Here is a 23,286-nt window from a genome sequence, read left to right as displayed (position 1 = left end):
GTTTGTATTTTTTTTAGAAGTATTTGTTAAACGTTGAATGACTTTATGGAGAGGAAAAAGTCTTCAAAAGCATTTTAAGTAGTTTGTGTTATATATTCTTAAACTCCACTTTTCTAATATGCGCTGTAAGGAATCATTTTATGATAATACTGAAATAGTCATGCCTATCTGTACATTACACAATGATATGAGAGTATTTCAGATGTGAATAGCCCAGTCCTACTCTTTTTCTCAGCAGAGCAACAAATAACAGAATTGTTTTTGCAAGGAGAAATTAAATCTACCACCAATACAGTAACATAATTGGATATTCTACTAACTACCACCTTTGAAAGCAAAATAAAAAAGTTAAATTAATATGACAAGTGAGTACCTAGGATCAAATATGAATCCTGCAGTTACCATTTCAAAGTTAAATCTTATTCTGTCACTGAATGTGGACAAGCATTTACTTAGATATGAAGGCTTTTGTCATACCAAACATCTTGTCTGACTTTGAACTGAAGCTTACAAAAAATCCCTTAAAAAAAAAAAAATTCACTAAGTTTAATTTCATTATGTAAATTTCAGTAACTAAGAATTGCCAAAATCAGTGAAATCTATTTCTTACCTTGACTGTTGTGGTGATCACAATATAGAGTATTTCAAGTTATATGAAGTTGTAGGGTTGTTTTGCTGGAAAGTTTTCTGACTCTGTTAGCATATTTATAGGAACAACTGAAGTAGGTGGAAGAGAAAGTGTATTCTGGGGGTGGGGGGGTCTCATGATGTCACACACAGTTATGATTGGTTGGCCTTAGTCTTATAAGCACACACTTTAGAATGTCATTTGTCTTTCTGTAGGTAGGCAAGGTCATTAACACTTTGTGCTTCATTTCTTGTTTTTAATTTATAAAAGTGTATGGGAGATAAATTTTAAAAGGTATGTTTGAATGGTAGAAAGCTTTCTGTAAAGATTCATGCATCTTTGTGCTTGGAAATAATTGTGTACTGATGGTGATAATGTTGACGAGCTAAAATAGAAATGGGAATTCTAATAGAATGAGAGTAATAATACTGGTTTAAGCCAAACAGGTCTCATTGTTGCTGCTGTTGCTGTAATACTGCACTTCATAATGTTAACTTCTGGCAAGACAGTAACTAAGCACTTTCACAAGATCAACTTTTACACCTTTTTCTTTCTTACTTTGCTGTTTTTCTTGAAACCTGTGTATATGGGAGAGGGAGTATGTGTATGAGAAAACCAAGCTAATAATTGATTTTGGTTTTAAAAAATTAATTTTATAGTTACAAAGTAAGAATTTATATTCTTATATGAGTCTTGTATTATTTTTAAAGATTTTCTTTTTTTAATTTTTCTTTTTTTTTTTTTTTTTTTTTTTTATTTATACAAGCACTGGATACAGTTAGAAGCGCAGGAGGGTGAGAGAATTCACCATAGGCAGAGCAGGGAGCAGAGCAGGCAGAAGGACCGAAGTACACTGCTGAGGGGAGCAGCGGGCGGCAGGAGAGGTCTGCGCGCCATGTGGGACCCTCGCCCGGTGGCCGGGGATCGAATCGTCATTGCAGAAGCTGTGGGCAGCTTCGCAACCCATCACTCAACCACTGCACCACCGGGGAGGCCTGAGTCTTGTATTATAAGACTATAATTTGTGTTTTATTCAATTAGACCTTGCCAATATACTTATGCCCCAAATTCTCATATTTAAACTGCTGCATATCACCCCAAGAAAAGCTGCAATTTACAAATTTAATACTTAGGATTTTTTAACAGCTGTATTAAATTACCATGAAATCTTACTAAAGTTTTAATAAGCTGAATCAGTATAAAGAGCAACTTTCTAACAATATCAAATTAAGTGTAGATTCTTAATCAATGACATATAATACTTTATTGTCATTGGGTGTACGTGTGTTAGAAATTTGAGCTATGGAGTATTTCTAAAATGATCTCCTTATTTAATATACCAGTTGTTTCCCTAAAAATTACTACATAATGAAATTTTAGTATGTAGTGACATTTTGAACTTCTTAGAACAGTTCTTACTATAGTAGAGCTGGGAAAAGAATTCTTTTGAAAAGTCGTTTTTCTATTTTTTCTAATTTGTTATTAATATATATTAATATATTTATATATTTGATTATTTAAATTAGTACACTTACAAATTCTAATTCTTACATCTCTTCTGTTATTCTGGAGCAGCTATTTGTTAATTTTTTTATGTACTTACAGCAAAGTGAACTCAGCCTGCTTCACTATTTTATGGGTAACTATAATGTGTTGCAGGAGATGCTTATGTGTTCTTAAATGGAGACAATTTTGACTTCTTCCAAGGAAAGATGAAATCCATCCTTTGCAGCAAATCTTGTTATTTATTTTTCAAGTTTTAACAGAATCATATTTTATTTCTTTATTTCTTTTTTATTATATTTTTAATATATTTTTACATCATCTTCATTTTTGTACAATGCATGCTTTCTCATTTGGTTATAGTCCCCATGAAATTCCCACCATCAGTTCACCCGTGCACCATCATCATATCCCTTGTGCTCTTCCCACCTATTTTGATGCTACTCCCTCTCCCCGCCTCCCCTGACCCCCCCCACCCACCCCTGCCATGGCTCTGGTTTATAGCTGCTTGTTGCTTGTTGATTTTGGCAGATCTCATTATTTAAAGAATCAACTATAACTACCAAAAATATTATTTTTAGCAAAAATCTTCTTTGAACATTGCTAAGGGTAAATTTATAATTTGTTAAAATAAACTCAATATTAAAGAAATTGCACAAATATTTTTGACATTTTGCTTAGTGATCTAGAAGTGTTTTTTTTCCTTTCAATCCTTACATAGTAAGGCTCTCTTATTAATGTTATCAGTTGCCAATAGTGATGAGATATAAAACCTAGAAGCCTAGAGTGATTTTACAGTAAGTATCAAATATGATACAACTGGTAACGGACAGACTAAGGATTCAAATCTGGATCTGTTTACTTAGAATTCCCTGATAATTGACATATTGTGGGGGAAAAATCATAATTTGGATATAGATTTCATAGAATAGCATGTATAAACTAAAAGATTTTTAAGATGAAGATAGATGAATTAAGTTGTTACTGTTCTTATTTTTTTGATGAAGTACCATTATTTTACATCCCTAAATTTACATTATTTTACATCCCTACACTATTTGTTTTACAGTAGAGGATTTCTCCCCTCGGGTGTGGTTACTGTACTTCTTCCACCACCAAAGCCCCCACAGTCCTCCACCATGTCTACTGTGCTCCTCTACTGTGCTCCCCTCCCGCCTCCATTCTCCTCCCCACTCTCCTCCTCCCTGGGTGGTCTCAGGTCTGGAGTCAGCTTTTAAGTGTCTGTATTAAAGTTTGTCTTACTCTGAACCTTTGTCTGATCTTCTGTATTCCACATATACGTGAAACCTTCTGGTTTTTCTCTCTCTCCTCCTGTCTTGTTTCACTTAGGATAATCCCTCCAGCTCCATCCATGTTGCTGCAAATGCATGAGTTTGTCTTTTGTTATTGCTTATTAGTATTCCATTGTGTGTGTGTGTGTGTGTGTGTATACATATATACACATATATATACACATATACACTGTATCTTTTGATCCACTCTTCTCTTCTGGGACATTTAGGTTGTTTCATATCTTAGCTATTGTAAATAGTGCTGCTATAAAAATGGGAGTGCAAATTTCCTTTTGAATTAATGTTTTTTTGTTCTTTGGTTGGAGACCTAGTAGTGGTATTGCTGGGTTGTATGGCATATCAATTTTTAGTTTTTTTGAGGAGCCTCCACACTTATTTCCATAGAGACTGGATCACTTTACATTCCCACCATCAGTGTAAGAGGGTTCCTTTTTCTCTGTACCCTCACCAGCACTTGTTTCTGGTTTGTTTGTTTTTTTTTTGGATACGGGCCATTCTCACAGGCGTGAGGTGGTTATCCCCTTGTGGATTTGCATTTCCCTGATGATAAGTGATGATGAGCATCTTTTCATATGCCTTTTGGCCATCACATGTCATCTTTGGAGAAGTAACTATTTAGTTATTTGCCCAGTTTTTGATTGGATTGTTTATTGTGTTTTTGTTGAGTTATATGATCTCTTTGTAGGTCTTTGATATCAGTCACTTGTCTGATATATAGTGTACCTCTATTTTTTTCCCATTCAATAGGGTGTCCCTTCATTTGGTTTCTCTCTCACTGTACAGAAGCTCTTTAGTTTGATGTAGTACAACTAATCTACGACGAAGGATTGAAGTATATACACAGGACCAAGGGAAAGCCTTTTCAGTAAGTGGTGCTGGGAAAATTGGGCTGCCACATGCAAAAGAATGAAACTAGACCACTATTTCACATCATACACAAAAATCAACTCAAAAAGTATAGAAGACTTGGCTATCAGACCTGAAACCAGGCAAAACACTATGACGTAAATCTCAAGAGATGTCGTTGCAGATTTATCTTCAGCAATAAGGAAAACAAAGGCGATTATAAACAACTGGGACTTATCAAACTGTTACTATTTTTAGAAAGTCTAAGTTAAGTTTGTCTTCCAGTTACACATTCATTTGAAAGATAAAGCTTAGGGGATAGGTCGTTGTGGTCTGTGCACCTCTATTACTAAGAAAATAAAATCAGTAATATTTAATTGGATAAAATAGAGACTGTCATAGAATGAAATATGCTGTGACTGTCTCATGTTTGCTGATTGGCTTAAAAAGATACATAGTCTGATACAATCTGTTTGTGTCAGAAAAATTTAATTAGTGGATCTGTACATGTATAGGGAGCTTTCTTATTTACTCTTTTCCTTGTGGTTTGCTCTTGCTGCTTGCTTATTATTAGTCCAAATGGGTGCTCTAGGAAGTGTTTGATTTTAGTTTTAGCCAGATTGCTAAAACAGAAAGTTGTTTAATAGGAGCATTGGTGGACTACATTATAATCAAAACAATCATAAAAAACTTTACAACATGGAGTGGATAATGTTTTAGAGGTGCTTTGTCAGAATCTATTTGGAGTCCACTTATAGTTTGAATTCAGTTTTGTTCACATGACTTCATACAGACAACTTTCTTTCCTTAGCTGCGTTATCTGGGTAATGGGTTTGTTGTGAGAGTTTAATGAGATGTGAAGTACTATGTGGAGTGACCATTAGAGATCCTCCAGCACAGAGTCCATTTGGTGTTAGTGTTTATTTTCACTTTTCTGTTAGAAGATGATTCTGAACCAGCGGTCTGTGGATAGAGTTCAAGGGTCTTTGAATCTGAATAGAAAAAAAAAATCTGTATTTTGAACTCTGCAATCTAACATTTTTTGAGTTTGAACTATAGAGCAAAGACTGCAGATGTATTCATATTACATTGGGCTATTACTTTAGCAGTCTCAGATATTAACAGTTATTGCACATAGTTTGAAAACATTCATCACTTCTTTGAAATTACCATAATCTGTGAAAGCTGACTTTGGCACTGAGGAGTCCCAGGTGGGGTGGGGGAGAGGTGAGAATAAAGTAGAGAAGGAGCATATGGACTGTGGACTATGAATGTTTTGGGGGTGGGCGCACTCTGGTGACAACACCTGAAAGGGGGGGTGTACTGTACTCTCAAAGTACAAACAATGATGTAAATCAATAGTACCTCAAAATAAGAAAATTGTTACTTAATGCATTAATAAAGAAGCACAAGTATTATACTACAAATTAAGAAATAATTCATTTCCTTCCTAATCCTATACATCTTTTTTAATTGAAAAAATTTTATAACAGCTCTACATTTACAGAATGAATGCAGTTATAGCACTTAGAGTTCCTGTATACCTCACATTCAGTTTCCCCTTTTGTTAACATCGTACACTAATATGGTTCATTTGTCACAGCAGTTGTACCAATGTAGAGATGTTATTTCAAGTAAAGCCTGTACTTGACTCACATTTCCTGAGTTTCCCCTAGTGCCCATTTTCTTTCCCACAGCCCCGTTCCAGGACACCAGATACTTTTCGGTGGTCATATTTCCTTTGTCTCCTTGGTTGTGACAATGTCTCAGGCTTTCTTTTGTGGCCACCCTGACTATTTTGAAGAGTGCTGGTCAGCTATTTTGTAGAATGCCCCTGCTTAGGGCTTTCTGATGTTTTTCTTACGGTTAGAATGGTTAATGTGTTTTTAAAGGAAGGTTGGACAGATAAAGTGCCATTTCTGTAATTGTCAAGGGGACCTTCCTGGCTGGATTGTAACAGTGTTTGTCAGATTCCCCCACTGTAAAGTTATTCTTTTTGTTTTTCCCTTTTCCTTAATGTACTCTCATTGTGTGCAGCCCACACTTGTGATTCACTACCTTAACAGTGGAATAGCTATTACAATTATTTGAAATCCTAGATATTTTATGCATTCCTAGATCAGGTAAGTAGGCTACAGTGAGCTTCCAGAAAGTCCATGGCACAAAAAAGTTAAGAATACAGTTTTAGTAGTTGTATGGGACAGCCCCTTATTTTTCCTTTTCTTTCTTTTTTAATTTTATTTATCTTATATATTTTTTACATCGTTCATTTTTAAACAATATTTGCTTCCTTCTCCCACCCCCCTGCCCAGGTGTAGTCCCCATAGGATTTCCTTCACCAGTACACCTGTGCACCATCACCACAGTCCCCTGTGCTCCTCCCTCCAAGTCCTCAATCAGACTAAAATTCATTGCTCTTAGTTGCTTTTTCAGTCCCTGTCTTTCTGGCTGCTTCTCATCACATTCCTTTGTATCCTGTGCTATGCCCCTCTGAGCAGTTGTATTTTAAGCCCACCTACTTTTTGCAGGAATATGGTCCTGACCACCCTTTTTCCCATTAAAGTGCTGTTTCAGTTTCTATCTTCTGTGTAGCCCCCTCTATCTTATGCCAAACAAAATTTTGTGTGTGCTTCTTATCTGTCCTTTATTGTTTATTGATATCAACTGAGACAAAATATCAAGCATCTTGAGCTGATCTAATAACTCATGTTTGTACCACTATTTATTCTTTACAGTACTATTACCTAGTACAGAACCTGGCCCACAGGAATTCCTAATACTGATTGAATGATTGGATGGGTGAATGAAGGGAAACTGGGAAAGCCTGCAAAGTGGTAGTGAATGAATGATCCTGCATAAGTAATTGTTAGGCGTAGTTTAATTTTAAAAGCCCTTTTCAATTTCAAAGCTTTTTGTAGGGGGAAGAGAAAGATATGAATGACTCAGACATTTGGGGTAAGACTAGAATGGCTGAGTTATTCTAAAGATTAGAGTAACATTCTTGTCATTTAAAAATGTAAATATACTTGGAAGTTAAAAGCAAAGGATTGTTGGGCCATAAACCCAAGATTTTTAAATTGAGTCTTATTAAAAAATTTTTTAAAGTTTGTTTTCATCCCTCATTGAATTCATAATAACCTATGGTACTTCATGGCCTGCTTTTATGTATGCAGTTATTTAATTTTTATTTTAAGTTACTTTTAAAAATTTAGTGATAAGAACCTCTAAGGTTATTAACTGAAGCAAAAGCCAAGATGTTACTAATTGTTTATATTTTAACCACTTGCTCTTGCCCTGTTCCTGCTGTTCTCTCCATCCTTGATTATTGAATTTGTTTTTATGTAGTTTTGCAACATATTCTGTACATCCCTTTGCTTCATGTAAAGGAAACCATGATTCTTGTAATCCTTTACATTGAGTATTTAAGTTCTAATTTTAATGGTGTGTCGAAGGCAAAAGAAGCTTCAAGGTAGAATAGTTTTATTGGAAATGTTTTTGACAAATGGTTAAGTGAGATGCTAAAAATAACATACTACTTAATTCTTAGAAGATAAAGTTAATGGATATTTGGAATGTTATTTTACCATCACAAATGAGTTCTTAAAAGGATAAGTTGAAGGGGGAGAATAAAGACCCTCGGAGATTTTAGATACAGTGATTTCTTCATTCCTGGTGACTGCACCTGAAAATTTGAGATTTTACTTGCACTTAATTTTTTTTAACTTGTTCACACTTAGACATGTGTATAAAATGGTGATTTGTGGAGTGATTGTGTTGGTTATGAGTTATTAATGAGAGGTTGAGGAATTTGAACTGTCATTCTCATCTTTTTCTCTTATTACCTTTATGATTTTCAGGAAATGTATCTTTCTGTACTCTAGTTTTCTCATAAATAAAATGAAGACAGATTGATTTTTAGAATTCTCTTTCAAACTCAACCCTCCTATGTGCTCCTCCATTATACTAGGTTTAAAAATGTGTTTGTATTAAAAGTAGCCATTAATCTCGACTAGCTTTGTTAAAATAATTAAATGTGCAAATTTCACATGACTCAGTTTCTTAGTCATTCCAATAGTGTAATTATGGGTTTACTGTTTGCTAGGCACTATATGGATAAGGGATACAAATGAAAAACAAAAATGTTGTCTCTTTCTGCATCTTATATTTTAAAAATCTCAAGAATCGCTACAAAATCACATGTTGAAGAATAAATTTTACTTAATAATGTTTGAACATATTTATGTGATTATATTGAAATATAGAATATAAATTTTAATAACCTTAACATATAAACGTACCACAATTTGTTAAGTTAGTCTCTTATTGGATATTAAGTGATTTATATTTTTGTCATAAATCATAATAATAATACTGTAATGAATGTCTGTATAAGTAATTCTGGTAACTCCCTTTGTCTTTTTTAGTTTCTTAGCTCTGTAAACTTGTTATAACTTTATGTTATTTTATTCAAGGATGATTAAGCGCTTAATCATTCACAAATCATTTCCATTTGTATTTAAAGTCCAGTTTAAATAATTTTCAAAGGTTAGATAGTTGAAGCATTTTCTTTTTAGGCAAAAATCATTGAGAAAATGATCTAAGAATAGAATTTTTTTCGTGGTGAGAATTAGACTCTGAAATTGGTAAGAGATATAACTGGACCACTTTAGTACCTAAAGGAATTATAGTTTAGATGAGGTGAACTCTTGAACTGTGCTCTTGCTCTAATGTTGGGAAAAATAACTATCTTAATTTAGGTCTGAACTTTCATGTGAAGACTTTGGTAATATCACCATTAAAGATAGGTCCTTGATGGCCTTAGGTGACAACCTCTAAAATGTTATAGCTTCTGCTCTTCCATTACACACTTAAAATGTAACTGATCCTTGATTTTTGAGCATAGGTGTATTCTTGAAAAGATGTTTCCTGCTTACCTTATAAAGCAAGAGGTCTAAAGAGTCCTGTGGAAAAGATTAGTAATTCCAACTTCCTAATACATAGAAATTGTATTTTACTTTTTTTTTAAAGGGAAAGATTTTTTAAGATTTATTTATTTATTGATACAAGCACTGAGTACAGTCAGAAGCTCAGGCGGGTGAGAGAATTCACCAGAGCGGGGAATAGAACAGGCAGACTGCTGAAATACGCTGCTGAGGGGAACAGCAGGTGCAGCAGTAGAGGTCTGCCGCTGCGCTGGAGGCCAGGGACCGAACCAGCACAGCTTTGCAGCCCAGCGCTCAACCGCCGCACCACTGGGGAGGTCCTGTATATTACTTTTTTTCAGATTTTTATTTATTGAAAGTTTTATATGGTTTTGATGTATCTCAGTAAATCTGTACTTCCTCTATGACCCGACTCTAGATTAGAGGTTTATGTAGCATAGTGAAAGGACATATACTTCTCATCTACTATTTTCATTTTCCCTTGTGTTGGTTAAAAGGCAGTCTTCCAAGACAGTGCCAGCATTAGGATCTAGAGGCTGCTTTTGACAAAATCATGTTGTATTAGGTTGCCTTGTAATGTATTCATTTTCATAGGTATATATTTTTTTTAATTTTGGACCATGTATACCTGTAGTTGTTAATTTCAGCATTAATATATTGATTCTAACTTGAAAAAGAGAAACCTAGAAATTGAATGTTTGTATAATAAAGAATCTGTTTAATGAAAAACAAAAAGTGCTCTTGAGAACCCCCGCCTCCACTACAAGTTATCTTTCAAATGTATCTCTAAAAAGGTTGGCTAAAATTAAATTAATTATATAAATTACTCAGTGCTTCATTGGGTCTGAAAGAAATGAAACTAAACCTTAAGGGCCAGAAGGCTTGACTTTTATTATTATTTAAATTAAGTATGTAGACTGATCCTCAGTTATAATCTTTAAGGTGTATATATTTTTAGTATATATATCATTTCTTTTTATTCCATATATATTATACTAAAGTGGTAATGTTTTAAGTGATGATAATTTGGGAGAGGGCAGTCTTTGGTAGAAATCTAAATTTTTTAGGTCGATCAATATGAAGCAAACATTGTGATTTTGTGCTGAGTTCCAGGGATTATAAAAAAAGTAAGGTCAGGCTTATGATGCAGACTAACTGTGAAAAGAGCCTCTGTCATAATTATTACACAGTACTGTAATTATTATATTTTGCTGCTGGGAACTCTTTCTGAGGACTGAAAAATATCCTTGAGGAATTAGAATTATTTGTACTCCTTTGTGTGCAATGGAGGCAGGTGCTGAACTATGCAGATCAAAAAATCATTTTAACATTTCTGGCTCTTAACACTTTTTAGAAAAGCATGTGAAAGAAGAGTTAAACAACAATCAGCTTGCTCCTGTTTTATGTGCTAGCATACAAAGAGTTCTATTAAACTCTCAACCATTTTATCTTGAGATTTTTCCATTGTTGACTGTTGAAACATGTTTTAAGAAATAGTACTTTTAACATTATCAAAGAAAATATTTAATGACCTGTCAGAAAAGAAAAAAGTAGTATATGGATGGTGAGCAAAGTAAAATAATCCCAAGTGATAGAAAGTAAAAATCTTCAAGCCACAAGCGCTTTTAAACCACTGTTAGTAGTTCCTTTTATATCCTTTAAGAAAAATTACTTGATACATTTTTCAAATAATGTAGGCAATGGTTTGGTCCCCAGATATCATTATGTTTTTTCTTTTATTGCTTGATAGTAAAATATGAAAGGATTTGATATTTTAATAATATGCTTTTAAAAATAGATGAAATATGTTAGCATTTTACTAAAGGCTCTGCTTTAGTAAAATCTGGTCCCACAGTCTGGTAACATTTGTTATTCATAACCTTGGGAAGAATCCCCAAAAGACCCACATTATATTAATTATTTCATTTTGATAAACTACTTTTCATTTCCATTTCATGAATTATCAATTTGGTTTGGTTGCAAATAGAAGCCATTGGGTTTGTTAAGTACAGTTAACAAATTCATTAATTTCTACTGTTGATATATTTTCTTAAGTTAAAAAAAGTAAAACATAATAGCAAAGTCATTGGAAAAGGTACTTTCTGTTTTGTTAATTAAAATTCATGACTACATGTAAGTAAAATTCATGACTACATGACTGTGTCTTTTTTTCCCCCCTAACTTAATTGTCTTAATGATTTGCTCAAAAAAAATGATTTGCTCCTCAGTGTTGGATGTAACTTTTCCCCTGTCACTTTTACATTATGACTATAATGAGATCATGTTTCATGAATGGATTATTTTATTAACTTAAAACAACAAACATGACACTGCTATACAGGACATACACCTTGTCCTTTGGAAAAGGGTCTAGCTTTTTCCAAAGGATAAAAGTTAAGTTCCTAATAATTAAGTTATTGTGGTGGAAATCAGTAATACTCAGGTTTTTTTAAATTTTCATGCCCATGTATTTTTATGACATAAAATACACAGTTTCTAATCATTTTTCCCAGGGTCTTTTTCCATTGAAGTAACTCTATGTTTGCATTGTCATTTTAGTAAAACATACTATTAGTTTGGCAAGAAAAGTATTATGGAGTTAACGACAAAGAAATGAAATCATTAAAAACAGCTTTTCCTATTGTTTTAATTTCAAGAGTCCAGATGCTGACCAGTTAGTTTATAATAGGTTACTCTGAGGAAAAGATTATAAATAGAATTTTTTAAATATATTTTTATTTTAATTTTGTTAGAAAAAAATATGTAGTGTTACATTCCATAAAAAAATTTGATTTAGTTAAGATACAGATTTTTATTAAATGTATAGTTGTTTTAGTAATAATATCGCCTATAAGATATAGATCCTATTTTATTGTATAGTTTTTTAGTAATCATATTCATGTTTTTCTTTAATTTTTATGTAGTGAATTTACTTTTGGGTTAGGTTTTATGATTCTTTTACCAAAAAGCACATAGACTATTCCAGGAAACAGAGGAAGATTTGCTGTGTTATTTGACATGTAGTGAGTGATGAATGTGCCCAAGAACAAAGGCAAATGAAGGAGAGATAACAAACTTGAAGAATTGCAGAGGTTATATTCCAATTAAGTGTGGTAGCACTAGATTATCTAAATTTAGCAGTATTTGTCCTGTCCAAGGCCAAAGAATTTTGAATTGTTTTCAGCTGCAGTATAGTAAGCTTATTTTAGAAATGTTTGACTATTAAGTGACATATTTTGGCAACTTTTCATAGCATCTGGATTTCATCTAAGTAGCATGTATTTGGGATTGTTAGAGATGCCAGTAATTCCTGTTCAGTTATTAGAATGGAAGAGGTGCCTATCTGTGTTTTGTAGTTTATACATCTGGATGCTTGAGGTCTACATGCAAAAGAATTATTATTCTTCTTTGGTCGATAAGCCTCTTTTTCACCTCTGTACAACCATTGCAGCTAGGTTATTATATGCATTTTGGGTAAAATATCTAAATGAGGAATTCCTTTCTCTCCCTGAATTTGCTGACTACCAAATATGTATGAAAATGCTGACTTGTGAAAGGTGTCTTTGTTTCATCTGTACAGATTTTGAAATATTCATTAGGTTGACGACATCCTTTATATCCCATATTTCAAATTAGTTCACACAGTTACATTCCTTTATAATTATCTGTTGGATTTTATGTTCATGTCCAGTTAGTTTTATTATTCATAAGCTATATATACATTGCATGATCTTAAGTTACCCTGTTCTCCTTGATTATTTTTATTGGTTACAGTCAAATTGAAATACGACACTGCTTGGAATTCTAAATAGAACAGCATAACATCAATAGTTTTCTATTTTTATGATATGTGAGCTTTGATCCTTTTTTTCTAGAATTATTTGAAGATCTTTTCTGTAAGTCTTTTTTTTTTTTCCTCCTAAGATTTATTTTATTTATGCATACGAGAGCTGGAGTGCAGGCCAGAGATGTGGGGGAGGGGAGGTAAGAGTATTCATTGGAGACAGAATGGGGAGCAGTACAGGAGGACTGACTTAAATATACTGCTGAGGGGAGCCTTGGGTGAAACAGGTGAGGTCTGCTGTGTCATGTGGGTTAGCTCCCTGGCCAAGGCTCAATCTCATGCTGCAGTGGCTGCTGATAGCTTCATAGTGCTGAGACTTAACCCTTTGTGCCACCAGGGAGGCCCTGTCTTACTCAGTTTCTATCATACTGTACCTTTGTTTTCTAGAATATAGTCAAAATGTATATTGCACTACCAGTATTTAATTGACACAAAATGATAGGCCTCTTATGACCAGTTAGAATTTAATGAATAGAAATCCTTTTTTTCTAAATACTTGGGATACAAGTGTGTCACCTTAAGAATATTGGGAGGTTATTTGAAAATGAAATGTTTTCTTCTTTTCCATTTTAGAAAGTAGGTTTGGCTTTTAATAGGCGACTTCATTGTTCTCTTAGATTATGGACAACTCTTAGAGAATAGCTCGTAGGTTGAAGGGGAGGAAAAATAATTTTCCATTTTCCCTTCTGATTTCTTGCGAGACCCCATGATATTTAGATAGACATCTCCAAGATGTTCTCAACAGGCTGTCACTCCTAGTGTTAGTTTGGAACATGGATTATTTTGAGCCAAGGTCAGTCAAGGCTCTGCAGGCTCATGAGAAACTTTTGCCATTCCTCAACTACTTGGAAGAATGAGAATTGGGGTATTATCCAGAATTAGAATTTTACCAGAAATAACCATCTGTATGGCTCAATAAGCATCAAATTCCAGAATACTTGGTGTTTGTCATATGGGTCACCCTCTCCTCATCATGTGAGTCATCCTTCCTTCTTGAAGCCACAGGCCCCTATCCTGTTCTTATATACACCCACTTTTGTTTTATTGGCTTTATAATCTACATCTATAGAGTCTTCATATAATTAAATATACTCTTTTCTCCTACTAATCTGCTTGGTGTCAATTTGATTATACCTAGAAATGTCCTCTCCACCCCTGAACTTGTAATAAAAGACAGATTAACAAGAGAAAAACAGATTTCACATATATACCTTAGCACACATGGGAAATACCCAGGGAAATAATGGAGAACTTATAGCAGGGAGGCTTTAGTATTTATAATTAGTTACCATTTTAATAGAGAAAGGGGAAGAAAGATAGAGGCCGGTGGGTGGATGGGAAGTAAATGATTTTTAGCAAGAGTGAGTTTTTAGAAGAATATAGGGAGATCTGACAGTATCTGGTAATTTGTCTGGGTATAGTATCTGCTCCTAGTCTACCCTCCTGAGGTAAGAATCTGTATACCATGGTTGATGAACTGCACAGGGTGTGGTTTTATGACAATTGGGTTCTTGGAGGATTTGTCTTAGGCACATCAGGGGAGAAGAAAAACCTCCCCCTGCATTTTCTGTTTTTCAAGTGGCATCTTTTAAGATGGTATATCCTGAACTAATCTAGTCTTATTTTGGCGTGGCATTCTGCTACCCTTCAGTTACCAACTCTATTCTTGCATTCTTGGTGTGCAATACTTGTTTCAATTAGTCTTTTATCTCTTGATGTTTTGCAGATGTAGGAGAGCACTGAAGTGATAAAGAGCTAGGGAATTATTGCCAGGACAATGCATTTTATCAATCTGCAGTACATCTTTATTTATACGTTCTCTCCTGGAAGAGAAGATCTTCATTTCCCCTTAGTCCTACTTTTAGGTAGCTATAGAAACAAAATGTAGGTATTTCTTATGGTGATAGATTTTGTTTTTGGTGCGGTCTTAACACATATAGAGTTTAGTGTATAAATTAGTCTTAAGTATAATAATAGCTCCATCCTACAGAATAATGTATATATCCTTATAGCCACCACTCAAGTTGAGATATGAAAGTTTCCATTGCCCCATAAATCTAATTTGTGCCTGTTCTCTACCTGTATAACCCATACTCCACTCATTTCCATTCTTTTGTTCCATTGCATGTGTATAGTTGCATCTCAGTTCTTTTGCTTAACCTAATGTCTCTGAATCTCACCCATGTTGTTGCAAAAATTATAATTTTATTGGCCTCTGTGGTTACACAAGGGTAAAAGTCTCAGTGCTATCAAGCTGTCTCCAGCCACTCCAACATGAGTTCAATTCCAGGCCAGGGAGCTGACCCACATGGCTCAGCAGACCTCTCCTTTCTCACCCACAGCTCCCCTCAGCAGTGTATTTCAGTCAGTTTGCCTGTTCTGTTCCCCGCTCTGTCTCTGGTGAATACTTTCACCCTCCCGCACATCTGTCCTGTACCCCGTTCTTGTATAAATAAATCTTTAAAAAAAAAAAGAATTTAAAAATCAGGTGGTTACTATAATGTGGAAGAGGATTTCATAAATTATTAAGCTGTAAATATTTCTACCATAGCCAAGGAGTATCAAGATTGCTATTTATTAAAGTCAACCATCTTGAAAAGTTGCTTGCAGTATTATTTCAGAGATGACTCCTTATATTGTAATTTTATTTATTTAAATAAAATGTATAGTGATTCATTTAATATGTGCATATAAATCTTGTAAAAATAATAATTCTATTTTATTGTTGTATAGTAATATGTTGTATTCAGATACCACAGTTATCTCTTTGTTGATACACATTTAGGTTGCTTCACTTTTATCATGGTGATTTCTTTTTGTGTTTAATGTTTTATTAAACCCAATGTTTTATTACAATATTTTGGTAAATGATTTACTGTAATTTTAGGAAAATTAATTTTGTTGTCATATTACTTACAAATATACCTATTTTTGTGTTGAAGTAATGCTGCATAACATTATATAAGTTTAAGGTGTACCTACTTTTAAAAAAATATATTCAGCATTAAAATGAATGTTTATGTTTTGGAAAAAAGATAAAATTGTGTATACCACCACAGCAGTCAGGTTGAACACCTTTTCCAGAGCCCCAGAAAGTTACCCTTTTGTAGTAAGCCCCCCTCCCTGTCCCTGGTGATCACTGATATACTCACTGTCTTTTTAGTTTTACTCTTTCCATATGCAATATAAGTAGAATCAGATAGTATATAATCTTGAATTTGACTTCTTTCACTTAGCATAATGCTTTACCGATTCAACTATATTGTCGCATGTAGTGATTGTTTTATTGATGAGTACTATTGCATTTTATGGATATGACACAGTTCATTCATTTATCACTTCATGTGCATATGGATTACTTCCAGTTTGGGGTATTTATGAGCAAACATTTGCCTATAGGTCTTTGTAGACATATTTCATTTCTTTTGATTAAATACTAAATCCAGTTCCCTAAGAAAAGCTTTACCTATCTTTTAGTTAATTATTTCACTAAGTGGGAAAAAAAGAAGTAAAAGACAAATCCTGTATGGATCACTTATATGAGGAATGTGAAAGTCATAGAAAAGAGACTGGAATGGTGGTTTTCATTCTAGTAACCCCTGGAGCCTGGGGAAAGGAGATAATTGGTCAGAGGGTACAAACTCCAGTTAAAGACATCTAATGTATACCATAGTGCTTATAATTTTACTGTATTAAGAGTAGGTCTTAAGTGTTCTCACCACAAAAAAAAAGTAATGGTAATTCTTGTGGTATTGCAAATTTTTTATAACATGATTGTATCCATGTCAGTATGTTGGCTTTGATAATCATACTATGGTTTTGTAAGGCATACCATTAGAATCAGATGTACTCTGATTTCACACTGTTTTTTTCTTGCAACTGCTGTAAGTCTACAATTATCTCCAAACAGAAAGTTTACAATTTTTAATAAAATCAGTTGACTGTGTATGTGTATATATATTGGTGGATCTTTATTCCTCTCTATTGATCTATCTTCATGTGAATACCACATTGTCATAAATATTTTAATTTTGTGATTTTAATTTTATAATATTTTAATTTTGTAATTTATTCAGGTAGTGTAGTTCTTTGTATTTCCATAGAAATTTTGTAGTCAGCCTGTCAACTTCTAAACTCATGAAATGGTATTTTAATTGGGATTTTATTTAATCTAGAAACCATTTTAGGGACAATTGACATCTTAGTCTTGAATTAACTCTCCTTGAAAAAAATGTTTTCTGTAATTTCTTAGTGATAGATTCTAGTTTTCAGTGTACACATCTTGTAAACATGTTAAATTTTAATCCCTAAATATTTAGTGTTTTTTGATGTGATATTAAATTTTTTAGTTTCCAGTTTTTATATGGGAGCATATAGAAATGTGATAGATTAGTTTTACATTGATCTTCGGTTGTGCACTCTTGCTAAAGTTATTTGTTGTAGTATTTTTTATTAGTCTATTAATGAGGTGAGAGTGTCTCTTGCAACTACTCAACTCACATGTTAGGACAATATGTAAAGGAATGAATTCAACTGTGCATTACCACAAAGGAGGCTCCCCCATAATAAGGCATTGGGCTTACATGCCATCCTGAGATGTTAAGAAGGGAGAGGGCTCTGAGATGTAATAGGGGAGGAAGACAAGCATGGCTGCTGCTTCCCATGTCTCTTTGCTCCTTGTGCCTCCGTTAGTCGTAGTCTTCTCCTGTTCTTTTCCCAGTGTTTTCTAGCCTCTGCTCACTGTTCAGCTCTGCCCTTCCTTGGGTGGGGCAGGGAACTTAGAAACTCCCCTTTATATGGAGATTACATTTAAAATTGGTTGCATGTTAGACAAAGGAAAGAATGAAATTCAGAGGCAAGATCTCTGACTACCTATAGCACTGTGTGTCATTTACACCCCAAATGTCTATTTAATAAAGTTATGTACCCTCTTACCACCTGCTTTCTGTAGTTAGTCTGTTCATCCTATCCTGTTTTTCTCCTGTCTAAAATATCACTCATTCTGGTATTATTTGACAGTCATCTTAAAGGGTTAATTTAAAGGTTGTTTGATATCACATAATTATATTCAGAAGCAGGCTTTTTCAGTAACATCTTTGGAAAACAAAGGATAAAAGCATTGGAACACATTTGACTTCTAAAATTTCTTTGTGGCTTTTATATAGTATTATTTAGATTCCCAAGGAGTTTATAAGTTCCTGTTTGATTTGCTAGTTATATTAGTTTGCTAGCACTGCCATAATAAAGTACACAAACTGGGTAACTTAAACAACAAAAATTGATTGTTTTAGCATTCTGGAGGTTAGTAGTTTGAAAAGTTATCAGCAGAGTTGGCTTCTTCTGAGGGCTGTGAAGAAAAACCTGTTGCAGCCGTTTGTAATGGTTTGCGGGCAATCTTTGGTTATCTGGTTTGTAAATGCATCACTCCAGTCTCTTCTTTCATCTTCACATACTGTTCTCCTTACATTCTTCACTCTGTATATGTTTGGTTCACATTTCCCCTTTACATAGGACACAAAAGAAAATGCTTTTCCCCTTTTGTTAAATTTAGTTCAAGGTATTCAATTATTTTTGTTTTGGAAATGCTTTTCAAGTCAAGCTATGTTACATTCTTTTATTATACTCCTTCTTTAGGCAGTGATTAATCACATATTTCCACAAAACTTCCAGAAGTTGAGCATAAGATTGTATGTGTATATGTTAGATTAAATATTCTATTGTCATCAGTTATCACTAGATACCTAGTGAAACTTTCTTGAATTTCTTCAAGTTATTTTGTAGTAATATTTGTGATTTCAAATAGTCTTTAAAAATATTGAAGTGAGAGTTCTATTTTTTAATGACCACATTGAAAAATATTAGATGACACAAGTATTTCCCTTAAATTAGACACTTTTAGTACACTAATCGTATAACCCTATTTGCGCAGGTTTTGACTGGATCGCCTCATCAAAGTTATTCACCTTCTAGCTATCAGGATTTCAGTAAGTGGGAATCAATGCTGAAAATAAAAGAAGGACTGCTGAGGCAGAAAGAAATTGTTATTGATCGGTACGTATTTTTTCCTCAATTACTCAGTGTTTATGGCATGTAGGTTAAGAAAGCAGATACTTTTGTATGTTCTATTTTTAGTTAAGAAATGGAAGCTTACAAATATATTGATGTCTCATATCTGTTCCTCCCAATCCCAATCCTTTTTTTTTTTTTTGAAGTTTAAAAAATGTATTAGTTTCTATTGAGGCAATGTTGGTTTTCAACAGTGCATATGATTTGGTGATACAGGTTCACACCTCTTCAGATGTGTGTGACCATACCACACCCACTACCAAAGCCCCAGAAATCCTCCATCTTGTCCATTGGGCTTCCCTCACCTTAGCTTCCTCCCTCAGCCTCCCCCAGGTTGCCTTGATGATTGAAGAAGCGAGTGTAGGTAAAAGCACTGAGTATGGGCGTCAGCAAACATGCATTCAGCTTCCTACACAGCAAAATTTTGCCTTCCTACAGTGGCAAAATCTGTGTTTTTCCACACATGGTGCCTGAACTTCTGTATGTGGAATCAGATGAAGATAGGTCTTAGCTGAACGCAGATTCTGGTAACTGATAGGTCAGTGACTCCTGATTTATCTGTTGTCATGACTTTTTTTTTGCTTTTCCTTTCTGGGTTTTTTTTTTTTTTTTTTTTTACATCATTGTTCATTTAAATTTTTTTTCATTTTTTTAAAATTTTGTATATTTTTTGCATCATTTTTCATTCAAACAGTATTTGCTTCCCCCCACCCCCTCAGGTGTAGTCCCCATAGAATTTCCTTGACCAATGTACCCATGCACCATCACCTCAGTCCCCTGTGCTCCTCCCTCCCCTGCAGTGTGTCTCTGATTTATAATTGTCCATTTTTGCTTTGTTGTGTTTTGTACTGTTATTATTTTTTTTACACTGATGTCTTACTGGGTTCCCCTGTATGCCTGCTCTAAGTGAAGCCATCCGATATTTTTTTTTTTTTTAATTTTCTAGAGGCATGTTTTATCTATTTGTTTGTTTGTTTGTTTGGTTTATACATGCACTGGGTACAGTCAGAAGCCGGGAGGGCGAGAGAATTCACCAGAGCCAGAGCCGGGAGTAGAGCAGGCAGAAGGACCGAAGTACACTGCTGAGGGGAGCAGCGGGCGGCAGGAGAGGTCTGCGCGCCATGTGGGACCCTCCTTCGGTGGCCGGGGAGCAGCCGGGGATCGAACCGGCGCCGCAGAGGCCGCGGGCAGCTTCGCAACCCAGCGCTCAACCGCTGCGCCACCTGGGAGGCCCGCCATCCAATATTTTTCTTTTTCCTTATGACTTATTTCACTGAGCATAATTCCTTGTAGTTCCATTCACGTTGCTGCAAATGGCATGAGTTTATCTTTTTTTGATTGCTGAATAATATTCCATTGTATATATATGCCACATCTTCTTGATCCAGTCATCTATTTTTGGGCATTTGGGTTGTTTCCAGGTTTTGCCTAATTGTAAATAGTGCTGCAATAAACATAGGTGTACAGGTGCTCTTTTGAATCACTGTTTTTGTGTCCTTTGGGTAGGTCCCTAGGAGTGGATTGTGCCGGATCATATGGTAGCTCCACTTTTAGTAGACCAAGGAACCTCCAGACATTTTTCCACAATGGTTGGACCAGTTTGCACTCCCACCAGCAATGTAGGAGAGTTCCTTTTTCACCACATCCTCGCCAGCATTTGTTGTTGCTTGTTTTTTTGATATGTGCCATTCTTCCAGTCCCAATCCTTTTGAGGACCACTATCAGCACTAAGTATTGACCATTCAGTTGGCCTGTTTCTTTACCATTTTCCCTTTCACTTTATTTGAAATTCCTCTCCATTTTCTTTGTACATGTACAAACAGTAATTGGATAGATAGCTTTTATAAAAATATGTTTCACTCCTTACATTGAAATTCAAAAGCTTCAGTGGTATTAGTGTTGAACAGTATTTGAGTGAGGGAAAATAAATGATTTTAATATAAAGGCATTCCAGACTGAGGATGTAACGAGTTAGGTAATCAGAAGAAAGGAAAAAAGCATGACTTTGGTATAGCCTAAGAAGAGTATTCTATAAAAGGCCATAGTCTATAAAATGCTAGAAGCACTTTACAGTATAAGTACCCTTGTTCTGTATTTCACATATTTCATGGTAGTATGGTTAAAAATACTTCCTATTATGAATTTTAAGATAATTACTTTTACCTGTCAAATTATTAGAATACTAGAAGTTCTGCTTTTAACTGTCTTTTGAAAGGTATATTCTTTATAATGTGACTTCAATTGATGTTTTGCAGGCAGAAGCAACAAATTACCCACCTACATGAGAGGATAAGGGATAATGAATTACGGGCAAAACATGCGATGTTAGGACATTATGTAAATTGTGAGGATGCTTATGTGGCTAGCTTGCAGGTAAGATTACAGAAGATTTTGTCATCTTATTAGTGTTTATTAGTGATATGCTTAGTTTGTAAGAATAGTACACATTATTTGAATTAATAATCTATTCACATGGATCTTACTTATATGTGTAGTAAAAGATATCCAACTACTCTTTCATCTGTCTAATTTGTACCTTATCCACACACATACAGAAACTGCTGCTATTAGTTTCTAGTATAGCCTTCCAGAGTTGATATAAATATATTTTATTCCTCTCCATCTTCACCAAAAAAAAAAAATCAAAATTACCCAGCACCTTACTTTTTTCCTCTATGTAATGTATATACATGTAAAATACAATGATTATTTCCACATTATTTCATAAGCAGCAATTCTTTTCTTTTGTTTCTACAGTTGCTTGATTTCTCATTTTGTAAAGACAGCATGTCCCTTCTCAAAATTTGCTTCGTTTCTAGTTTGGGGTATTATGAAGTTGTAAAGAATAACCTTATATAAACATTGCATGTATTTTTGTAAATTAAATTCTCAGGAGTGAAATTTCTACACATTGTGTGAGTTGACGTTCATGGGAATTTTAAGTTGCCATCCAGAAGAGCTTGTTCAGATCTTTCTCCTCCGCCACCAGTGCATAGACTCCTCTTTTCCCACTTCCCAATGAGTAGCCATGTTAACAGTGTGTTATCAAAATAAGATGAGATGTTTGCCTTTCTAGTAATTTTACATAAATGATGAAGTGGGAAACTTAACTCTGAATGGGTTTTGTTTTCATTTTTTTATTGTTGCATATGTAATATATGCATATATATTTAAAGTTTACCATCTTAATCATTTTAAGTATTCAGCTCAGTGGCGTTAAATACATTCATAGTATTATGATCACCACTATCCATATCCATACTTTTGTATATGTGCATATTGCCTATACAATTTCCCTCCTTTCTAAAGAATTTTAGTATTTCTTGTAGGGCAAGTGTACTTGCAACAGATCCCCTCAGTTTTTATCTAAGAAAGCACTTTTTTTCATTCTTTACTTTTGAAGGATAAACCTATAGCATTTGGATTTTTAGTTTGGTGGGTTTTTCTCTCAACATTTAAAATATTTCACACCAGTTCGTTCTTGCTTACATGGTATCTGAAACGTCAGACCAAACTTATCTTTGCTATTTATAGTAACATGTTTTTTTTTTTTTTCAAAGATGTATTTATTTATGCACACAATAGCTGGGGTACAGGCCAGATGCACGGGAGGGTGAGAGGATTCACCAGAGACAGAGTGGGGAACAGAACAGGCAGACTGATCGAAATACACTGCTGAGGGGGGAGCAGCAGGCAAGACAGGAAAGGTCTGCTGCGCCATGTGGGTTGCTCCCTGCCTGGCCGGGGATTGGACTCATGCTGCAGAGGCTGCGGATTGCTTTATAGTGCTGTGCTTAACCTTGCGCCACCAGGGAGGCCCATATAGTAACATGTTTTTTTTCCCTCTGGTTTCTTTCAAGATATTTTTTTTTTTGATCTTTGTTTTTCAGAAATTTTAGATATGCTATGCCTATGTGCAGTTTTTGGCATTTTTCATTTTTGATGCTCTGTTCTATTTAGACTCAATACTCTGCATGAGTCTGTGGTGTGGTTTCTCAGAATTTGGGAAAATTCTCATTCATTATTTCAAATACTGCTTCTGTTCTTTTCTCTCCTTTTCCTCCTTCCAGTGTTGTCAGTACACATATTTTATAAATTTAGCAGTTAAGTCGCAGTTCCTGCATATTCCGTTCCTTTTATTCA

General features: G+C 34.5%; 2 protein-coding genes across 19 annotated transcripts in view; one reads left to right on the top strand and one right to left on the bottom strand.

Annotated features, from left to right (window-relative positions):
* CEP85L (centrosomal protein 85 like) overlaps positions 1-23,286 on the top strand; it is a 142,724-nt gene that overhangs the window by 86,105 nt on the left and 33,333 nt on the right. For all 5 annotated transcript variants that reach the window (XM_037520307.2, XM_037520305.2, XM_037520306.2 and 2 more), the window contains exons 4-5: positions 19,007-19,128; positions 21,399-21,516. In XM_037520307.2, the coding sequence (XP_037376204.1) occupies positions 19,007-19,128; positions 21,399-21,516 (240 nt within the window). The remainder of the gene's footprint in view (positions 1-19,006; positions 19,129-21,398; positions 21,517-23,286) is intronic.
* The window catches only part of PLN (phospholamban), a 59,729-nt gene that overhangs the window by 9,371 nt on the left and 27,072 nt on the right, over positions 1-23,286 (bottom strand). Inside the window, exon 1 of one of the 14 annotated variants that reach the window (XM_037520308.2) lies at positions 611-704. The exons of 12 other annotated variants lie outside the window; for them this stretch is intronic. The gene's annotated coding sequence lies outside the window, so the exon portion shown is untranslated. Of the gene's footprint in view, positions 1-610; positions 705-4,780; positions 5,283-23,286 lie in introns of those variants that run through there. One more of the 14 variants, XR_008553330.1, reaches the window with a different exon arrangement.

The sequence above is a fragment of the Talpa occidentalis genome, unplaced genomic scaffold (genome assembly GCF_014898055.3).
Source record: "Talpa occidentalis isolate TD23 unplaced genomic scaffold, MPIMG_talOcc4v2.1 talOcc4.2, whole genome shotgun sequence".
Taxonomy (NCBI): domain Eukaryota; kingdom Metazoa; phylum Chordata; class Mammalia; order Eulipotyphla; family Talpidae; genus Talpa; species Talpa occidentalis.
Note: the sequence above shows the minus strand (reverse complement) of the source record. Positions and strands in the feature narration are given on the sequence as shown.